The 17378-nt window shown below is 53.9% G+C and overlaps 1 protein-coding gene across 2 annotated transcripts; it reads left to right on the top strand.

The window, feature by feature from the left end:
• The first annotated feature begins 2413 nt into the window (after window positions 1–2413).
• Window positions 2414–16674, top strand: HAPLN3 (hyaluronan and proteoglycan link protein 3). Of its 2 annotated transcripts, XM_039479874.2 has the most exons (6): window positions 2462–2539; window positions 7030–7123; window positions 7205–7375; window positions 12184–12552; window positions 14631–14933; window positions 15728–16674. In XM_039479874.2, exons 3-6 carry the CDS (start codon window positions 7252–7254, stop codon window positions 16012–16014), a joined length of 1083 nt encoding a protein of 360 aa, XP_039335808.1. In that variant the 5' UTR covers window positions 2462–2539; window positions 7030–7123; window positions 7205–7251; the 3' UTR covers window positions 16015–16674. The 2 variants fall into 2 exon arrangements, with proteins under 2 accessions (XP_003921686.1, XP_039335808.1); XM_003921637.4 differs by lacking the exon at window positions 7030–7123 and having other exon boundaries at window positions 2414–2539.
• Window positions 16675–17378: the final 704 nt, after the last annotated feature.

The following is a 17378-nucleotide window of genomic DNA, read 5'->3' as shown; positions in this document are numbered from 1 at the left end:
CTGAATGCCTTCACGCCCTTCCTGCCAGGAAGACAGGCCAGGTTGGGGCAGCTGGTTTTCCATTCTCTCTGCAACTGGAGTGGGGCTGGAGAAGCTATTAGAAATCCAGTGAAACTGCACGTCTTCCAACTGTGGGAGTTTTGGGTGGGTGTAGTGTGGGACTGGAGGAGGGGCCAGGGCTCTGCCAAGTGGGCACGAGGCCTCCTGGCTGAACACACTGGTTCCTGTTGGCCACTGGTGTGTGTGCTCTAGGGGTACCCTCGCTGCTCTCCCCTGTGTGGGGGCCATCAAGAAGTCGGGGTGGGCTGTGCAGGCCGGTGTCCTGCTGATCTGGGAGGGTGACTTGCAGTCAGAGGCTTGACTAGCTTGGGAAGAGGTGTAGAAAAAGCCACTCTCGTTTTCAAGGTGAATTTTTCCAAACTTTGGGAGCTGTTCTGTGCTCTTCAGGCAGGGCGTGCTTCTGAGCAACAGGAGGTGGTGGTACCTCTGAGCAGCAGGGGGTGGGGCCACAGGGCGGCCAAAGGGAGGGCGTGGCTTTGCTGGAACCACACCAGGGAAATGCACTGGAAGTGGCTCCTTTCTGAGACCTACCGATGCTGGGCTCCCGGGCCTGGCAGGGTCGGAATAAAAGGTCCAGGCAGTGGTCTTCCTAGGAACTGAGGATGGGGGACGCTGTTCTTCTGGTGGTCCCTTGACCTACTGCTTCCTGTTTTCGAGCTCTCTTCTGTGGAGTGGTGTGGATTCGGTTTTGAGCCATGTCTTTCTGGGTGCCTTTGAGCCTCAGGACTCCTTCCCGGGGGCATTTCCTGCCCTGAACCCCTGTTCCAGCCTCCCCTTGGGATAAGCAGACAGTGGGAGAAGCATCTCTGCTCTGGGTTGGGTTGGCCACGGCCTTCTGAAAGTCCCCCTCCTGGGACCCTGGAGCGGAGTCCCTTCACTCCTGAGCTCCTCCTCCTTTCCTTGGCTTCTCTCCCCCAGCAGTGTCTTCCATTTGCCCAGCTTTTACCATCACTCCTACACATTGACTTTTTCTGCCCGACTGAAAGGCAGAGGGTGAGTGTTAAGATTCCACCTGCTGGCTGCCCCTACCCTGGCTGGCATGTTCAGTTCAACTTACTGTAACCAAATGGGCTCTCCCTGCTGTCCATTCTCTCCCCTGTTGGGAACCTGCAGAGGAAGCTTGGCTCCCCTTTGCCCATCAAGCCTGGCGTTCCTTTTAGGTTCTGTTTACTTGTTAACCACAGTTCTTTGTGCTCTGATTTGCCCCTGGCTGTGTGTAACACACACACATGCATGCACACATGCATGCACACACACACTCATGGGCCAACCTGGGCTGTGTTAAGAGGCTCTGGGCTCTGTGACCCTGTGATCCTGTGGGCCTTCAACCCTTTCCCCAGCCAAAGCTAAAGGACCTCCGTAGTCTTTGCTGCTGAGGAAACATCAGGCTGTACAGGCCAGGGACCCCATTGGTCTGGACAGGAAATAAAACACCCTGTCCAAACAGAGGCATCCTGAACGGCTTCCTGGATGGTGGTGTTGATAGCTGGATTCTGAAGGGAGGCCCACCCCTGTTGGGGGACCACTCAGAAGCCTGATTGTCCCTGCAAGCTGCAGAGACATTCCATCCTGTGGTTCCCTCCCAGCCAGGGACCACTCATTCAAGCCCCATGTCCCGAGGATAGCACCTGCTGTGTGCCTTACAGTGAGTTAGGAATGTGGCCAGTGTTTCATCATGGGCAAACTCGGGCAGGAGGATGTCAGCAACCCTTGCTTTTTTTTTTTTTTTTCTTTTTCTTTTTTGAGATGGAGTTTTGCTCTTGTTGCCCAGCCTGGAGTGCAATGGCATGATCTTGGCTCACTGCAACCTCTACTTCCTGGGTTCAAGTGATTCTCCTGCCACAGCCTCCCCAGGATTCCAGGCATGCTCCACCACTCCCAGCTAATTTTGCATTTTCAGTAGAGATGGGGTTTCACCATGTTGCCCAGGCTGGTCTTGAACTCCTGACCTCAGGTGATCTACCAGCCTCGGCCTTCGAAAGTGCTGGGATTACAGGCGTGAGCCACTGCGCCCAGCCTCACTCCATTGCTTTCTATTGGGAAAAGAAAGTAATACAGAAGTCTCACCTCTTCCACGCCCAAAGGTGGGTAGCAGGCTTAGCTGGTAGCAGAATGCTGGACAGTGGCTTCCTTGCTTACTCCCACTGTTTTTGGCAAACTAGGCTTTCAAAGGGGAGCTCCCCTCCTCAAACGTTCCTACTCCACCCCTACTCTCCTTTCCCAAGACCTGAAATCCTGCGGGGGTTCCCAGCAAGTCCGGAGACCGCTCAAGTCTGCAGCAACTCCTCCCTTCGTGCCAGCCCTTGGGAGGGTTAGGCGCTCGTGTTCCTTTAAGGGGCTGGTCCAGCGGGAGCACGGGGGTTTGTCTGCTGCCGCTTCCTTTCTGGCCTTTTAAGCTCCCCAGATCCGACTGCCGTCTTGGACCGGGACAGCTCGCGGCCCCCGAGCGCTCTAGCTGTCGAGAAGCCGCCTGAGGACGGTACCTGGCTCCGGGGTCGCCGGGCTTCTGGGGCTGTGTGCGGGCCGTGTGCGGGCCGGGTTTCTCCCTCCGGCTTTGGGTGCCCTGCGGGTCCTCCCGGGCAGGGTCGGGGAAGGGGCAGGAGGCGTGGGCTGGGCACTGCGGAGGCCAGAGCTGAGATGGGCTGTGATCGCGGGCGAGGGGCGCCCGGGGCACAGGTGGGGTGGGAGCTGCGCGGGGGCGCGGGCGGACTCCCGTGGGACCCTCGTGCCCACCGCGAGGGCGCAGAGCCCGAATGGACCCAGTGGCCTCCGAGACCACAGTCCATCTCCAGTCCCCTTTCCGCCGGGGACCGCTCGGCGCCCTCCCGTGTCGTGTGTCCAAGGTCTTCTGCCTCCAGTGCCGTCCGCGGCGCCCCAGTCTGCTCCTGGGCATCTGTGAATAATCCGGGGGCCGGGAGCCTTGGGAGGAGCTGGGGGCAACCTGCACCTCCGGACCGCAGCGGGCCCGATCTGGCAGCCCTGGGGCAAACGCAACGGATGCCTGTGGGTTCCAGGCCTCGCTCACCAGGGTTCCTGCCCCAGGCACAGCGAGGCCAGAAGGGCAGGGAGGGTGGAGGGCAGAACCCTGGGTGGGGGATGGCGACCCCTAGGGAGGAACAGAGGCTCGTGCGCCGCCAGGATGGAAACAGCGCGGCACTTGGACGCAGTCCTGCCACCAGCCCGCTGGGTGGCCGTAGGCAGCCTGTGACCCTGTCCGGCCGTCGGTGCCCAACGCTGACCCTCGGGAGTACCTGTGCTCCCTGCAGCAGCGGGGTGGCGATTGAGAGGGCCCTGGCTCCTCTCCTGTAGCGCTGCCTGGGCCAGCTGCTGGGAGTGCTGGTAGGAAACGCGTCCCGCTTTCATTTTCCTGGGGGCTGCCGGTTTCAAAGGTGCGCGTCATGCCTTGTCCAAACAGGGACAGGGATGTCAGATTTCTCGCTGGGATCCGCGATTGGGCAGACTTCGCGGGTGATGCTGCCTCCTGCTCGTACCTGGGGGACTTGTACTCCTGGCAGCCCAGTGCTGATGTGCACCTGACGGGGAGGTGGCAGCCACCCTCCCTCCAAACCCAGGCTCAGCTTATTGTTCGTAGGTGGAGGCATCCCTAGGGAAGAGGTGCCTGGGAAAAGCAAAGGGCTGGCTGTCAACTTTCTCTAAGTTCGAGATATTTGACAAAAACAATGTCTCACTGATCTCCACACTCTTGGCCTTGGTTTCCTCAACTGTGAAGAGGAGGCAGTGGTGACCACTTTCTCTCTAGGCAGAGAGGAGAAAGAACCACTGAGACGATGTAAGACTTGACTGTGCCAACTGCTCACAGGTGTAGTTGCAGGCTGTGTTCTCCCCGTGCTTGCTCCTTATTGAGCAGTTTTCTAAGTGCCCTGCAGGTATTCTCTCCCTTAGTCTTCACAAAAGTGTTTTCTGGTTAGTATTGTCGTAACCCCCATTTTTTTTTGTTTTTGTTTTTTGAGAAGGAGTCTTGCTCTTGTTGCCCGGGCTAAAGTGCAATGGTGCGATCTCAGCTCACTGCAACCTCTGCCCCCCATGTTCAAGCGATTCTCCTGCCTTAGCCTCCCGAGTACCTGGGATTACAGGTGCTCACCACCACACTCAGCTAATTTTTGAATTTTTAGTAGAGATGGGGTTTCTCCATGTTGGTCAGGCTAGTCTTGAACTCCTGACCTCAGGTGATGTGTCCACCTCAGCCTCCCAAAGTGCAGGGATTACAGGCATGAGCCACCATGCCCAGCTTGTGACCCCCATTTTACAGATGAAGAAACTGAAACTCGGAGAGGTGCAGTGACTTGTTCCATGACAGAGGGTTAGTATGTGGGTGGAGCCAGAACTGAATCCAGGTGGCCAGTCTCCTTCTAGAGACTGAAATCTTTGCCATGTTCATTTGTTGAGCATCTGCTACATGCCATAATTGTCACCACAGCCCATCAAGTTCCTTTTTTGTGTGTGTGATGGAGTCTTGCTCTGTCAGCCAGGCTGGAGTGCAGTGGCACAATCTCGGCTTACTGCCTCACTGCAACTTCTGCCTCCCAGGTTCAAGCAATTCTCACAGGTGTAGTTTCAGGCTGTGTTCTCCCCGTGCTTGCTCCTTATTGAGCAGTTTTCTAAGTGCCCTGCAGGTATTCTCTCCCTTAGTCTTCACAAAAGTGTTTTCTGGTTAGTATTGTCATAACCCTGCCTCAGGCTCCCTAGTAGCTGGGATTACAGGCACCTGCCACTACATCCAGCTAATTTTTGTATTTTTAGTAGAGTTTTAGTAGAGGTTTAGTAGAGGCTTAGTAGGGGTTTCACTATGTTGGCCACGCTGGTCTCGAACTCCTGACCTCAGGTGATCCACCTACCTCAGCTTCCCAAAGTGCTCTGGGATTACAGGTGTAAGCCACCATACCCAGCCTTTTTTTTTTTTTTTTTTTAACAGATGAGGAAATGGAGGCACAGATAGTTGAACTTGCCGGAAGTAACTCAGCAGGATGCAGTGTGTCCCGCTCCAATACCGAGCCCAGGTCTGAGTGCCCAGGCAGGACTCCAGCTGATTTGGGGAGCTATCCACTGCCAAGGGATAGCTTGACTTGGTCTTGGGCCTTCCAGCTGGTGGCACCTCTGTGGTGGTCTTGAGGAGCTGGTGGCTGGATAGCCAGGGTAGGGGAGCGGAGACTGCCCATCCTTTCCCTCAGATGGTCAGAGATGGACCTGGGGCAAGGCAGCAACTGAATGGCAATTGCCACTCCCGACTCCACCTAGGACCCTGTCCTGTGCATCAACCTTAGCATTCAAGGCTGTACTTGACCTTAGCCCCTGAGTTCCCCTTTAGTCTTCTCTGGAGAGAGGAAGTTTTCTGTTCAGAGAGGTCAAATGAGTTTCCCAGGATCACCCAGCTAGTAGGTGGCAGAGCCAAGACCCAAAGTCAACGAGTTTAATGTGAAACCTCGGGCCTCGTGTGCTGCTCCTCTCTCAGAGAGCACAGGAAAACGACCAGCTTCCTCCTGGGTTGTCATTCTTGGGCACAGGGCTGATCTTTTCTTCATAATTCTTTTTTTTTTTCTTTTCTTTTCTTTTTAAGATGCAGTTTTGCTCTTGTTGCCCAGGCTGGAGCGCAATGACATGATCTTGGCTCAGTGCAACCTCCACCTCCCAGGTTCAAGCAATTCTCCTGCCTCAGCCTCCCAAGTAGCTGGGATTACAGGTGCGTGCCACTATGCCTGGCTAATTTTTGTGTTTTTAGTAGAGATGGAGTTTCACCTTGTTGCCCAGTCCAGTCTCGAACTCCTCAGGTGATCCACCCACCTCGACCTCCCAAAGTGCTGGGATTATAGGCATGAGACCCCATGCCCAGCCCAAGTTTGAATCTTCTAGTTCTACCTCTTAGTAGCTGTGTGGCCTTGAGCAGGGAACTGTTTAAAGTAGGACACGCCTGTAATCCCAGCTACTCAGGAGGCTGAGGTAGGAGAATCACTTGAACCCAGGAGGCAGAGGTTGCAGTGAGCCAAGATTATGTCACTGCACTGCAGCCTGGGTCATAGAGCAAGACTGTCTCAAAAAAATAATAAAAATATGTATTTTTTACCTTACTGGGTGCGGTGGCTCACATCTGTAATCCCAGCACTTTAGGAGGCCAAGGTGGGTAGATCACTTGAGGTCAGGAGTTCGAGACCAGCCTGGCCAACGTGGCAAAACGCTGTCTCTACTAAAAATACAAAAATTAGCTGGGCATGGTGGTGCACACCTATAATCCCAACTACTTGGGAGGCTGAGGCACAAGAATCTCTTGAACCCAGGAGGTGAAGGTTGCAGTGAGCTTATATTGTGCCACTGCACTCCAGCCTGGGCAACAGAGCAAGACCCTGTCTCAAAAAAATAAAAAATAAAAAATAAACTAAACCAAAACAACAACAATAACAACAACAAACACCAAACCAAACTAAATAAAAAGAGCACAGAGGCCGGACGCATACCTATAATTCCAGCCCAAGGCCACGGCAGGAGAATCGCCTGAGGCCAGAAGTTTGAGACCAGCCTGGGCAAAGATATATAGTCAACATCAGTATGTAAAAACATTAGCATGTAAAAATAATAATAATAAATAACTTTACAATGAAAAACATTGTTTTTGACCTTGACGAGGATTAAGAACTACATTTTACGTTGTGACCCTTTACCTCACCTCCCACAGACATTGGTGGACTGGAACAAAAGTTTCTCAATGCAGGGTTCGTCTTTACTTAACGTACCATCTATGCGCCCTCATAGTTTCTATTCTAGTCTAGTTTATTTGGTGTCATTAAAAAACACTCCTCACAACCTTTCAAATTCAAACCTCTGGCTTGAAAAACACTGAGCCTGTCAGATCGTCCTGCTTACTTTTCTCTACTGTCTTTTAGCTGCCTGCTACTTCCTTCTTATGATTTGTCTGTTTATTGCCCGTCTTGCCTTTGGGGTGCCGCTCCCTGAAAGCAGGACCGCCATCTCGCTGGTCCCTGCTGTCTTCTTGGCTCCGGGAACAGTGTCCGGCACGCAGGCTGAAGGTGTTCCGCAGTGAGCAGCTGAGCAAGTGAGTGTGCGGTGCCGAAGCGGAGGGACGTGGCCGCGCCGCCCGGCTTTTCTAGCTGCCTTGTTTTCCTCCTCTCCCCAGTTTGCCCGGGGGCCCCAGCCTGGCCCAGGTCACCGTGGCATGAGGAGATGGGCCTGCTGCTCCTGGTCCTGCCGCTCCTGCTGCCTGGCGCCTACGGACTGCCTTTCTACAATGGCTTCTACTATGCCAACAGCGCCAACGATCAGAACGCAGGCAATGGCCAAGGCAAAGGTAGGCAACCTCCCACGCGCAGCTCTTTGCTCCCCTGGGTGATCTAGACCTCCTTGGCCCCTGCTGTGATCTGTGGGTTCCAGGCTGGGACAGGGACACGGCCCGATGCAGCAGCCATGTCCCAGCAGGGCCCTTGTAGTGGACCAGCGTGCCTAAGACAGAGGAAGGACTTTCCCTGTGTTGCCAGCCCCTTAGTCATGGGGCCCAATTCACTTAGGCTTTTTACTTTTCCTAAAAGTCTTGCCAGTTGTTTAAGGTCCGGCTTAAATATGTCCCCCTAGTGGAAAGGGGGCTTGGGGTCAAATAGATATGAGTTTGAATCTTTTTATTTTTATTTTTATTTTTTGAGACCATCTCTGTTGCCCAGGCTGGACTGCAGTGGCATGGTCTCCATTTACTGCAACCTCTGCCTCCCAGGTTTAAGCGATTTTCCTGCCTCAGCCTCCCAAGTAGCTGGGATTACAGGTGCGTGCCACCACGCCTGGCTAACTTTGTATTTTTAGTAGAGATGGAGTTTCACCTTGTTGGCCAGTCCAGTCTCGAACTCCTCAGGTGATCCACCCACCTCGACCTCCCAAAGTGCTGGGATTATAGGCATGAGCCCTCGTGCCCAGCCCGAGTTTGAATCTTATAATTCTACCTCTCAGTAGCTGTGTGGCCTTGGGTAGGGAACTGTTGAAAGTAGCAGTTATTGTGCGCCCATCATGGGTTGGGCATGCTTCTGGATACTTTGCATATGTCATCTATAAAAATCACAAAAGCCCTGAGGTAGGCAAGTGTTAAAATACACGTTTTTAACCACCAGCACAGCATGCGTGCTGACCAGGCTGAATTGATGCTGCCTGCCCTCACAGCCTGAAAGTAGATTCTGTTATCCTCCCTTCCTGTGGATGAGCAAACTGAGGCCCAGGGAGAGTTGATTCAGTTGTCCAGATCACACAGCTATTAAAAATACAAGTTGAGGGCCAGGTGCGGTGGCTCACAGCTGTAATCCCAGCACTTTGGGAGGCTGAGGCTGGCAGATCACTTGAGGTCAAGAGTTTAAGGCCAGCCTGGCCAACATGGTGAAACCCCGTCTCTACTAAAAATACAAAAGCCGGGTGTGGTGGCAGACACCTGTAATCCCAGCTACTTGGGAGGCTGAGGCAGATACTTGCTTGAACCTGGGAGGCGGAGGTTGCAGTGAGCTGAGATGATGTGACTGCACTCCAGCCTGGGTAATAGAGGGAGACTCTGTCTCAAAAAAAAAAAAAAAAAAAGAGACAAACTTATTCCACTTGTTTGTGGAAGGATCGAATCAGGTTACTGTTCTCAGTGATACCCAGCAGCTGCCATGAAGAGCTCACAGCCTGGTTCAGAGACGATGTGTAAGCCTGCAAGTGAGTGCAGGGGCTGGGTGACTCCCAACTGCCCCTCTACCTTTCAGCAGATGATGGTGCCTGCAGAGAAACTCCCCCCTTTTTATTGGTCTCCTAGGTCAGCTGTAACAAATTAACACAAACATAGTGGCTTGAAACAACAGAAATGTATTCTCGCACCATTTTAGGCACCAGAAATCCAAAATCAGTTTCACTGTGCAGAAATCGAGGTGTGAATAGGACTGTGCTCTCGGGGCTCTCGGGGACAATCTGTTCTTACCTTACCTCTTCCAGTTCAGGAGGCTACTGCCTCACTCCAGTCTCAGCCTCCAAGGTCACGTGGCCCTCTCTTTCATATGCAAATTTCCCATTGCCTCCCTCTAAACACCATCTGGAAAATTCAGGATACCCTCCCCATCTCGACATCCTTAGTTTAACCACATCTGCAAAGTCCAAGTCCACTTTACCACATAAGGTCATGTTCAGAAGTTCTAGGGATCAGGATTTAGGGTGTTTTGGGAAGCCATTGTTTAGCTGACCATACCTTTTTTCTTCAGAATTTATGTAGTTGTACAAGCGCTACTTTAATGAGATTTGTGAAATTTAAAAAACTTCCTACCCTTGGTTTCATCACACTACCAGGACAGCGTCACATTTTTCTCTCCCCCTTTGTCCCTGAATATGCAAGCAAAGTCATAGGTAGTCTCCCCACCTAGAGGAACCACTGCTAAAATTTTAGGAATCTCTTTCTAGCCTTTCCTTTCCTTTGTTATTTGTTTTGTTTTTTTTTGAGACAGGGTCTCACTCTGTCTCCCAGGCTGAATTGCCGTGGTGTGATCTCGGCTCAAGAGATCGTTCCAGTTCAGCCTCCTCAGTAGCTGAGACTACAGGCATGCACCACCGTACCCAGCTAGTTTTTGTATTTTTAGTAGAGATGGGGTTTCACCATTTTGGCCAGACTAGTCTTAAACTCCTGGCCTCAAAGTGATCTGCGTACCCCAGCCTCCCAAAGTGTTTGGATTACAGATGTGAGCCACTGCACCTGGCTGAGCTTTCCTTTATGATTTAAGAAACTTTCTTCAACAAAACTCAGCTCATGCCGTACATGTGATTTTGTGGCCTCTCTTATCATCTCATGGAATACAAATCGTTTTCTAAATCAATGAATGAATATACATCTACCAGATTGTTTTACATGGCTGGATAGATTTTATCATATGGATGTACATTTTCATTTTATTCAGGTCAAAGCTTCAAACGTAGCTTTACTCAGGAGAGTTCAGAGAGTTGGGAAGAGCCAAGGAAGTGACCCCTAAATGATAGTCCTGCTTCATCTCTATCGGACACTTTCTGTGTGCCAGGTGTCCTGCCGTACCTGATGTGAACCTACCACAGCCCTCTGTAGAAACTGTAATTAACCCATTATACGAATGAGGAAGCTGAGGCTTGACTTCTCTGGATTACACAGCTGGGAAAAGGTGGAACCAAGATGCAGGCCTGGCTAGCCTGACTCCAAACCTCTGTACCTACTGCCTCTGCAGACCAGGGCAGCTCCAGCTGGAACGAGCCTGAGAGTCCCCTGGAGGCGGGGCCCATTCCCAGAGTTTCTGATGCACGGGACCCAACAATGTGCATTTCTAACACATTCCTGGTGTTGCTAATGCTGGTGGCCTGGGACCACGTTTTGAGGCCTCTGCATGTGGGAACCCGCCACGTTCGGTATAGCTCATTTTCCACGTCATTCCTCTACAGGGAACCTCCCTTTCTGTCTTCTGCCTACCCTTCAGGCTGTCCCCTTGTCTCCAATTTTTATTTTATTTCCTAGAGACAGGGTCTTGCTATGTTGCCCAGGCTGGAGTGCAGTGGCTATTCACAGGTGCGATCCCACTACTGATCAGCACGGGAGTTTTGACCTGCTCCGTTTCTGACCTGGGCCGGTTCACCCCTCCTTAGGCAACCTTGTGGTCCCCCGCTTCCGGGAGGTCACCATATTGATGCCAAACTTAGTGCGGACACCTGATCGGCATAGCGCGCTACAGCCCCGAACTCCTGGGCTCAAGCGATCTTACCACCTCAGCCTCCCAAGTAGCTGGGACTACAGGCATGTGCCACCATGCCCAGAGCCTCCACCTTTTTAATTAATTAACTTGTTTTTATTTTGTTTTCAGCAACAGAGTCTTGCTCTGTCACCCAGTCTTGCTCTGTCACCCGGTGGTACTATCATAATTCACTGCAGCCTTGACCTCCTGGGCCGAAGCAATACTCCCACCTCAGCCTCCTGAGCAGCTGGGACCACAAGCACATGCCACCATATTCGTTTAGTTTTTAAACACTTTTTGTAGAGACAGGGTCTCGCTATGTTGCTCAGGCTGGTCTCAAACTCCTGGCCTGAAGTGATACTCCTGTCTTGGCCTCTCAAAGTGTTGAGATTATAGGCATGAGCCATTGTGCCTGGCCCCTGTCCCCACCTTGAGTAAATCAAGCATGTCTTGAAGTCCAGACCCAAAAGAATGAAACAGTGAGGTCCCAGTAGGGGCTCCCAAGTTAAAGATGAGGCAGCCTTAGCCTATGAACTTGATTCTTTTGTTGCATGCTGGGTTCTGTGTGTATTTGTAACTCTGAGCCCTGAGCGTAGTCTCCTTTAGAAGTTCTGCCCTTAGCTCACTAGGCTGCTTGGTGTTTGGGAAGAGGCATGGTGGACAGTTGGACCAGTGACTGAAGCCAGGGCTGTGCTGTCCTCTGGCCAGTGTGGTGGGGAAGGAAACTCTGAGGGATCCCTGTCAGGGCCACTTGTCCTGGCCACATACCTCATGTGGGGAGGCTCTGGTTGCCTGCTGCATCATTAGATTTTGATGCATAAGAAACCACCCAAAACGTAGTGATTTGTTTAAGATGACAGCCATTTGCTTAGCTCATGATTCTGTGGGTCAGCATTTCGGGGTGGGCTCCATTTCTTCAGGTCTTGCAGTTGGGTCTTGCAGATGTGCCTGCCCCTGGTGGGCAGGTCAGCGAGGGGCTGGTTGCTGTAGGATGGCCTTGACTGGGGCACCTGTCTCCGTCCTGTGTAGTCTCTCATCCTCTAGCAGGCGAGTTCGGCCACGTGCTCATGGTAACTAGCAAAGTCCTAAGGAGGAGGGTGGAAGCAGCAAGGCCACCTGGGACCTATGCTCAGAACAGGCATGATGAGCAGTCACTTCCAAGGCATTCAGTTGGTCAAAGCAAGTGGTGAGGCCAGCACAGATTCAAGGGGGTGGGGGGATAAAGGTCATCTCTGGATGGAAGCAGACGCAAAGTCACGTTGCAGAACATGTGGATACAGGGAGGGGTGGAGCCTGGTGGCCATTTTTGCAATCTGAGCCTGGAGGAGCTGCAGATGAGGTGTGTGGTGGCCCTCGCAGGGGTACAGACGTGCTGCAGCAGGTCTCATCTGCCCCCTACCTCTCCCCCAAGACCTCCTCAACGGAGTGAAGCTGGTGGTGGAGACACCCGAGGAGACCCTGTTCACCTACCAAGGGACCAGCGTGATCCTGCCCTGCCGCTACCGCTATGAGCCAGCCCTGGTCTCCCCGAGGCGCGTGCGCATCAAATGGTGGAAGCTGTCTGAGAATGGGGCCCCAGAGAAGGACGTGCTGGTGGCCATCGGGCTGAGGCACCGCACCTTTGGGGACTACCAAGGCCGCGTGCACCTGCGGCAGGACAAGGAGCATGACGTGTCGCTGGAGATCCAGGATCTGCGGCTGGAGGACTATGGGCGTTACCGCTGTGAGGTCATTGACGGGCTGGAGGATGAGAGCGGTCTGGTGGAGCTGGAGCTGCGGGGTGAGACCCTGGCAGGGACTGGGTGACACTGGGACCTCAGAGCAGAGTGGAGAGGACCAGAGAAAGCATCCAGTCCTCTGTGCTTCAGACATTTAAAAGTACTTAATCCTCAAAACAACCCCAGGGGGAAGCTACTGTTACCACCCCCATTTTACAGGTGAGGAAACTGAGGCACAGAGAGGTCAAGTAACTTACCTAAGGTCACACAGCTTGTAAATGGCAGAGCTGGGGTCTGAACGCAAGCACCCAGCCTCTAGAATCTGTTCCCCTCTCTACCCGCTCTCATTCATATCCCATTCAGAGAGCAAAACCAGAGCTGGCTCCACAGCTTAGAGACAGGGCTGAGATTTAAGCAAAGGTAGCAGGCAACACAAGCGAATGAGGCAGCCCAGTGTGAGCTGATGGGAGTCGGGGGGACTGGGCACCCTCCTGAGCCCTCATGCTGTCCCCAGGGAACCCCTGCCCTACTCAGGTCCAGCTGATGATGCCACACCAGAATGCAGGCCCTGCTCTGCCAGATTTTCTGGCTTGATGAGATAAGCTTCTATTTTTATGTGAGATCTCCGGATTTTTCTGTAAAAACCTCCTTTAAAAAAAACAAACAAATCTAGTGCTGTCCAAACCAGCCACACCCTTCAAGCTAATCTTGTATATGGGGTCCCTGTTTGATCTTTAATCTGTATTTGGCTTCTCTGTCTCTAGGATGGGGCCGTGTGTCCTCCTATCTTTCCCACATGTTAGGGAGGCAGTTCGGGGGTAGAGGAAGGTGACGTGACTCCAGCACCAGCCCGTCCCAGCTGTGACATCTGGGTAAATGCCTCACCCGCCTCGGAGCTCTTGGCCTCTTAGGTGTAAAATAGGGAATCACAGTCACTCCTCCTTTACCTCCCTCAGTGGTGATGAAGATCAAATGTACATCCTTGAAATTCATTCTCTCTCTCTGCCACCAGTGTCCACATGGCTTAGATGGTGGCTCAGAGGGGCCACATTCCTCCTTCCTGAAGTTGGGGTGGCAGTGCAGTTGGGGAGAACCTGCAAGAGTCATTGGTCTGGGGTCTGCAGGGGCAGCGTAAAGAAACAGGGAGCCCTCACCCCATTCTCAGGGCTGCGAGGGCTAGGAATTTGGAACCAGCCATGAAATAGTCCCCCTGCAAACACATGGAGGCTACCAGCTGACGGTCAGGGCCCACTGGGCTTCCCTGCCACCCAGCGTGGCTTTGCTCAGGTGCCTGCGTTCCACGTGTCTGGTGAGATTGGAGGTTTGGGACTCAGGCTATTCTCAGGTCCTTGGCACAGGGAGGAGATTCCAAGGACTCTGGGTAAACAAAGGCAGCCAACCAGTGTCTTTCCCAGACCTCTAGGATCACCTCTACTGTCAGGTTTCATTGACTTGGTAGAGACTGAATCTCAAAAGTTTCAAAACTTTTTATTATAGTAAAATTTCAAACATGAACATACCTTTTGAGGGAAGCCTGTGGCCCCTATCAGACCCCGGCCACAAGGAGAGAAGTGTCCTGCCCCAGGACCTCCCTGACTTTGAGCCTCGCTTATGGAAGGACCCTTCACCAGCCTCTCCCCACAGCCTCCAGGGCCTCTCCTCCTCCTGACAATTATCTGCCCCATGTGGAAAGTTTCTTGCATTTTCCTAGGAAACTTCCACATTCATAATAACATATACGATCGGGTCCCAGCTAATGAGAGGAGAGCTGGGAGTCAAACCGGGCCCTGCAGCCCAAAGCCTGGGCCTGTCTGCAGAAGATACGCAACCTCACTAGGGGCCTGGGACAGCCTTGTGAATTAGGTTTCATTTCCATTCTATCGTTGGGGACATTAGTTGACTAATTAATTAATTACCGTAACTCCTGAATGTTTTCTGCGTACTGCTGGGAACCAGCTGATCTCAGGAGAGAGGTGGCAATGGACGGGAGTGCAGAGGTTCGCTGAGTTTTTCTGAGGGACGGTGTGTGTGTGTGTGTGTGTTGCAGGGAGCACGTGTCTCAGTGTGGGTGGGAGGAGATCGGGGTATCCAGCTGCTGGGCCCCTGGCCACCCGCTAAGCTCCTCTTTCCTCCCCGGCAGGTGTGGTCTTTCCCTACCAGTCTCCCCAGGGGCGCTACCAGCTCAACTTCCACGAGGGCCAGCAGGTGTGTGCGGAGCAGGGTGCGGCGGTGGCCTCCTTTGAGCAGCTCTTCCGGGCCTGGGAGGAGGGCCTGGACTGGTGCAACGCGGGCTGGCTCCAGGACGCCACGGTGCAGTACCCCATCATGCTGCCCCGCCAGCCCTGCGGCGGCCCTGGCCTGGCCCCTGGCGTGCGAAGCTACGGCCCCCGCCACCGCCGCCTGCACCGCTATGATGTGTTCTGCTTCGCCACTGCCCTCAAGGGTGAGTGGAATGGCCACACCCAGGCCTTCAGGGTTGGTGCCCATCCGGGACCTGTGAGAGGGCAGCTTCTGGGGAGCTCTGGCCCCCTCTGCCTGCTCTGCTGGCACTGCCACCTGGGGGCCAAGGGCACCAGCCAACCCTGAAGCCCATCGGTTGAGTTCCGACTGCTTTGCTGCTGCTGCTCCGTGCCCATCGTTGGTTTCTTCATTCATCAAATGTTTACGGAGTGCCTACCATATGCTGGGACCTAGTCTAGGCTCTGGGGAATCACAGACAAATAAAACACAGCCTGTCTTCACAAAGTAGCTCATTTCGTAGGAAGATGAGCAAGTAGAAACAGAAGCTGGTTCAAGTGCCATATGCCAACCCTTGGAAAGGTGTCTGGCACATAGCGGGTGCTGCCATCCCCAGCCCTTTCCTGTGTCTCCATCTCATTCGGTCTAAGGGCGCAGCCCCCTGTCTGGTGGGTGTGGTGGGGGAAGCTCCGTAAATGCCTGAATGAGAGAGAGACTCTGGTCCAGCCCAGGTGGGGAGCCCGCCCAGGGTGCAAATGGGGAAGGCTGGTGGGGGAGTGCAGACATGACTGGAGGGACCCCGGTTCTACGGCAGGTGGGATGGGGCTCGCTGGGAGAGGGTGAAAACCAGGAGGTGTTCCTTGAGGTGTTCTCTGCAGATGCCTACAGCATGGCAGCTCTCGGCTCAGATGGGTCTTTGGAGCTGGCATCTCTGCAGGCCTCGCTGTGCTCTCTGGCTGCCTGCTGCCCAGCCCCACACTCACGCCCCCTTTCCTGCAGGGCGGGTGTACTACCTGGAGCACCCTGAGAAGCTGACGCTGACGGAGGCGAGAGAGGCCTGCCAGGAAGATGGTGCCACCATCGCCAAGGTGGGACAGCTCTTTGCTGCCTGGAGGTTCCAGGGCCTGGACCGCTGCGACGCTGGCTGGCTGGCAGATGGCAGCGCCCGCTACCCTGTGGTTCACCCGCATCCCAACTGCGGGCCCCCAGAGCCTGGGGTCCGAAGCTTTGGCTTCCCTGACCCACAGAGCCGCCTGTATGGTGTTTACTGCTACCGCCAGCCCTAGGACCTGGGCCCTCCCCCACAGCTTTCCCGCACCGGCTGTGTATTTATTGATTGGTTCATTTTCCCTTGTGGGTTGGGGCTGTTTTAACTGTTTTTATACTTCTCAATTTAATTTTCTAAACTTTTTTTTACTATTTTTTGTAAAGCACTCAGAACCCAGTACCTCCCTTTGCTCCTGGATGCCCCACTCAGGAATCCTCCTGCCGGCTCCTCTGGGCCCTTTGCGGTTTCTTGGGCTTCTGGAGGGTTCCCCGCCATCCAGGCTGGTCTCCCTTCATTAAGAGGGTTGGTGCCTAGAGCGGGTGGTGGCTTGCCCGGAATGCTGCCAGGAGTCAGGGCATGGCGGCCACAGCTCTCCCTGCCCCTCAGCCTGGGGAAGAAGAGGGCCTTGAGGTCCTCTGCAGCTGGGCTTTGGGCCTCCTCTGCCCCCTTCGACCTCTCTGTGAAGCTGGTAACCCCAGTCTGCCCACTGGGGGGCCAGGGCCAGAAGCCAGTTCCAGGCTTCTGGGTGAAATCTGAGGGAAGGGAGAAGTTCCCCTCCCCACCCCGCTCAGTTCCAAAGAGTCTGTATTGTTCTCACTTGTTTCTCATTTTTCCCTGTGTGGGGAGGGGCCCTCAGGTGTGTGTACTTCCTTGGGACAATAAATGGTGCTACGACAGCCTTCTGCCGTCCCCAGCCCTTTTCTGTGTCTCCATCTCATTCGGTCTCAGGGTGCAGCCCTCTGCCTGAAGGGTGTGGTGGGGGCAGTTTGAGCCCAGACTTCCCAGGTCGTCTGCGTCCCGCCCTGGGGTGAACAGGGAACTCTTCGGGCTGGTTCTAGCCTTGCCTGCCCCGTGGTTCACCCGGTCCCGGGTGCTGGGCTGGTGGCAGAGGACCTGGCTTGTGTCCCCACCGTCCCCACCCCCTGGTGGCCTGTCTTTGTGAGGCCCAGCAGAACAAGAGGCACCTCTCAGAAGGCAGAGGAAGCCGTGCCTCCAGAGGACCTGAGGCCTAGATCAAGGGCCAATCTGTGTGCCTCACCCTGTGCCACCCACTCCCACACCTGCCTCAGGAAACCAGACTCGTTGCCTTGCACAGGAATGCTGTTGCCACTCACCAACCAGTTATTCAATTGGTTCTTCCCTTAGCTCGGTGCTTCTCACAGTGTGGCCTGCGGCGTCAGCATCGTCAGCATCGCTGGGATCTTGTGAGAAGTGCATTCCTGGGCCCCGCCAGAGACCTGCTGAGTCGGAAAGTCTGGGATACTGACCGGCACGCTGTGGTCACCAAGCTCTTTAGGTGATTCTGATGCACACTCAAGTTTGAAAACCACTCACAGTTGCACAGTCACCTAATCAGTAAATTAATAAGTAATTATTGAGCAC

The sequence above is a fragment of the Saimiri boliviensis genome, chromosome 5 (assembly GCF_048565385.1).
Source record: "Saimiri boliviensis isolate mSaiBol1 chromosome 5, mSaiBol1.pri, whole genome shotgun sequence".
Lineage (NCBI taxonomy): Eukaryota > Metazoa > Chordata > Mammalia > Primates > Cebidae > Saimiri > Saimiri boliviensis.
This window is presented reverse-complemented; position numbering and strand designations above follow the sequence as displayed.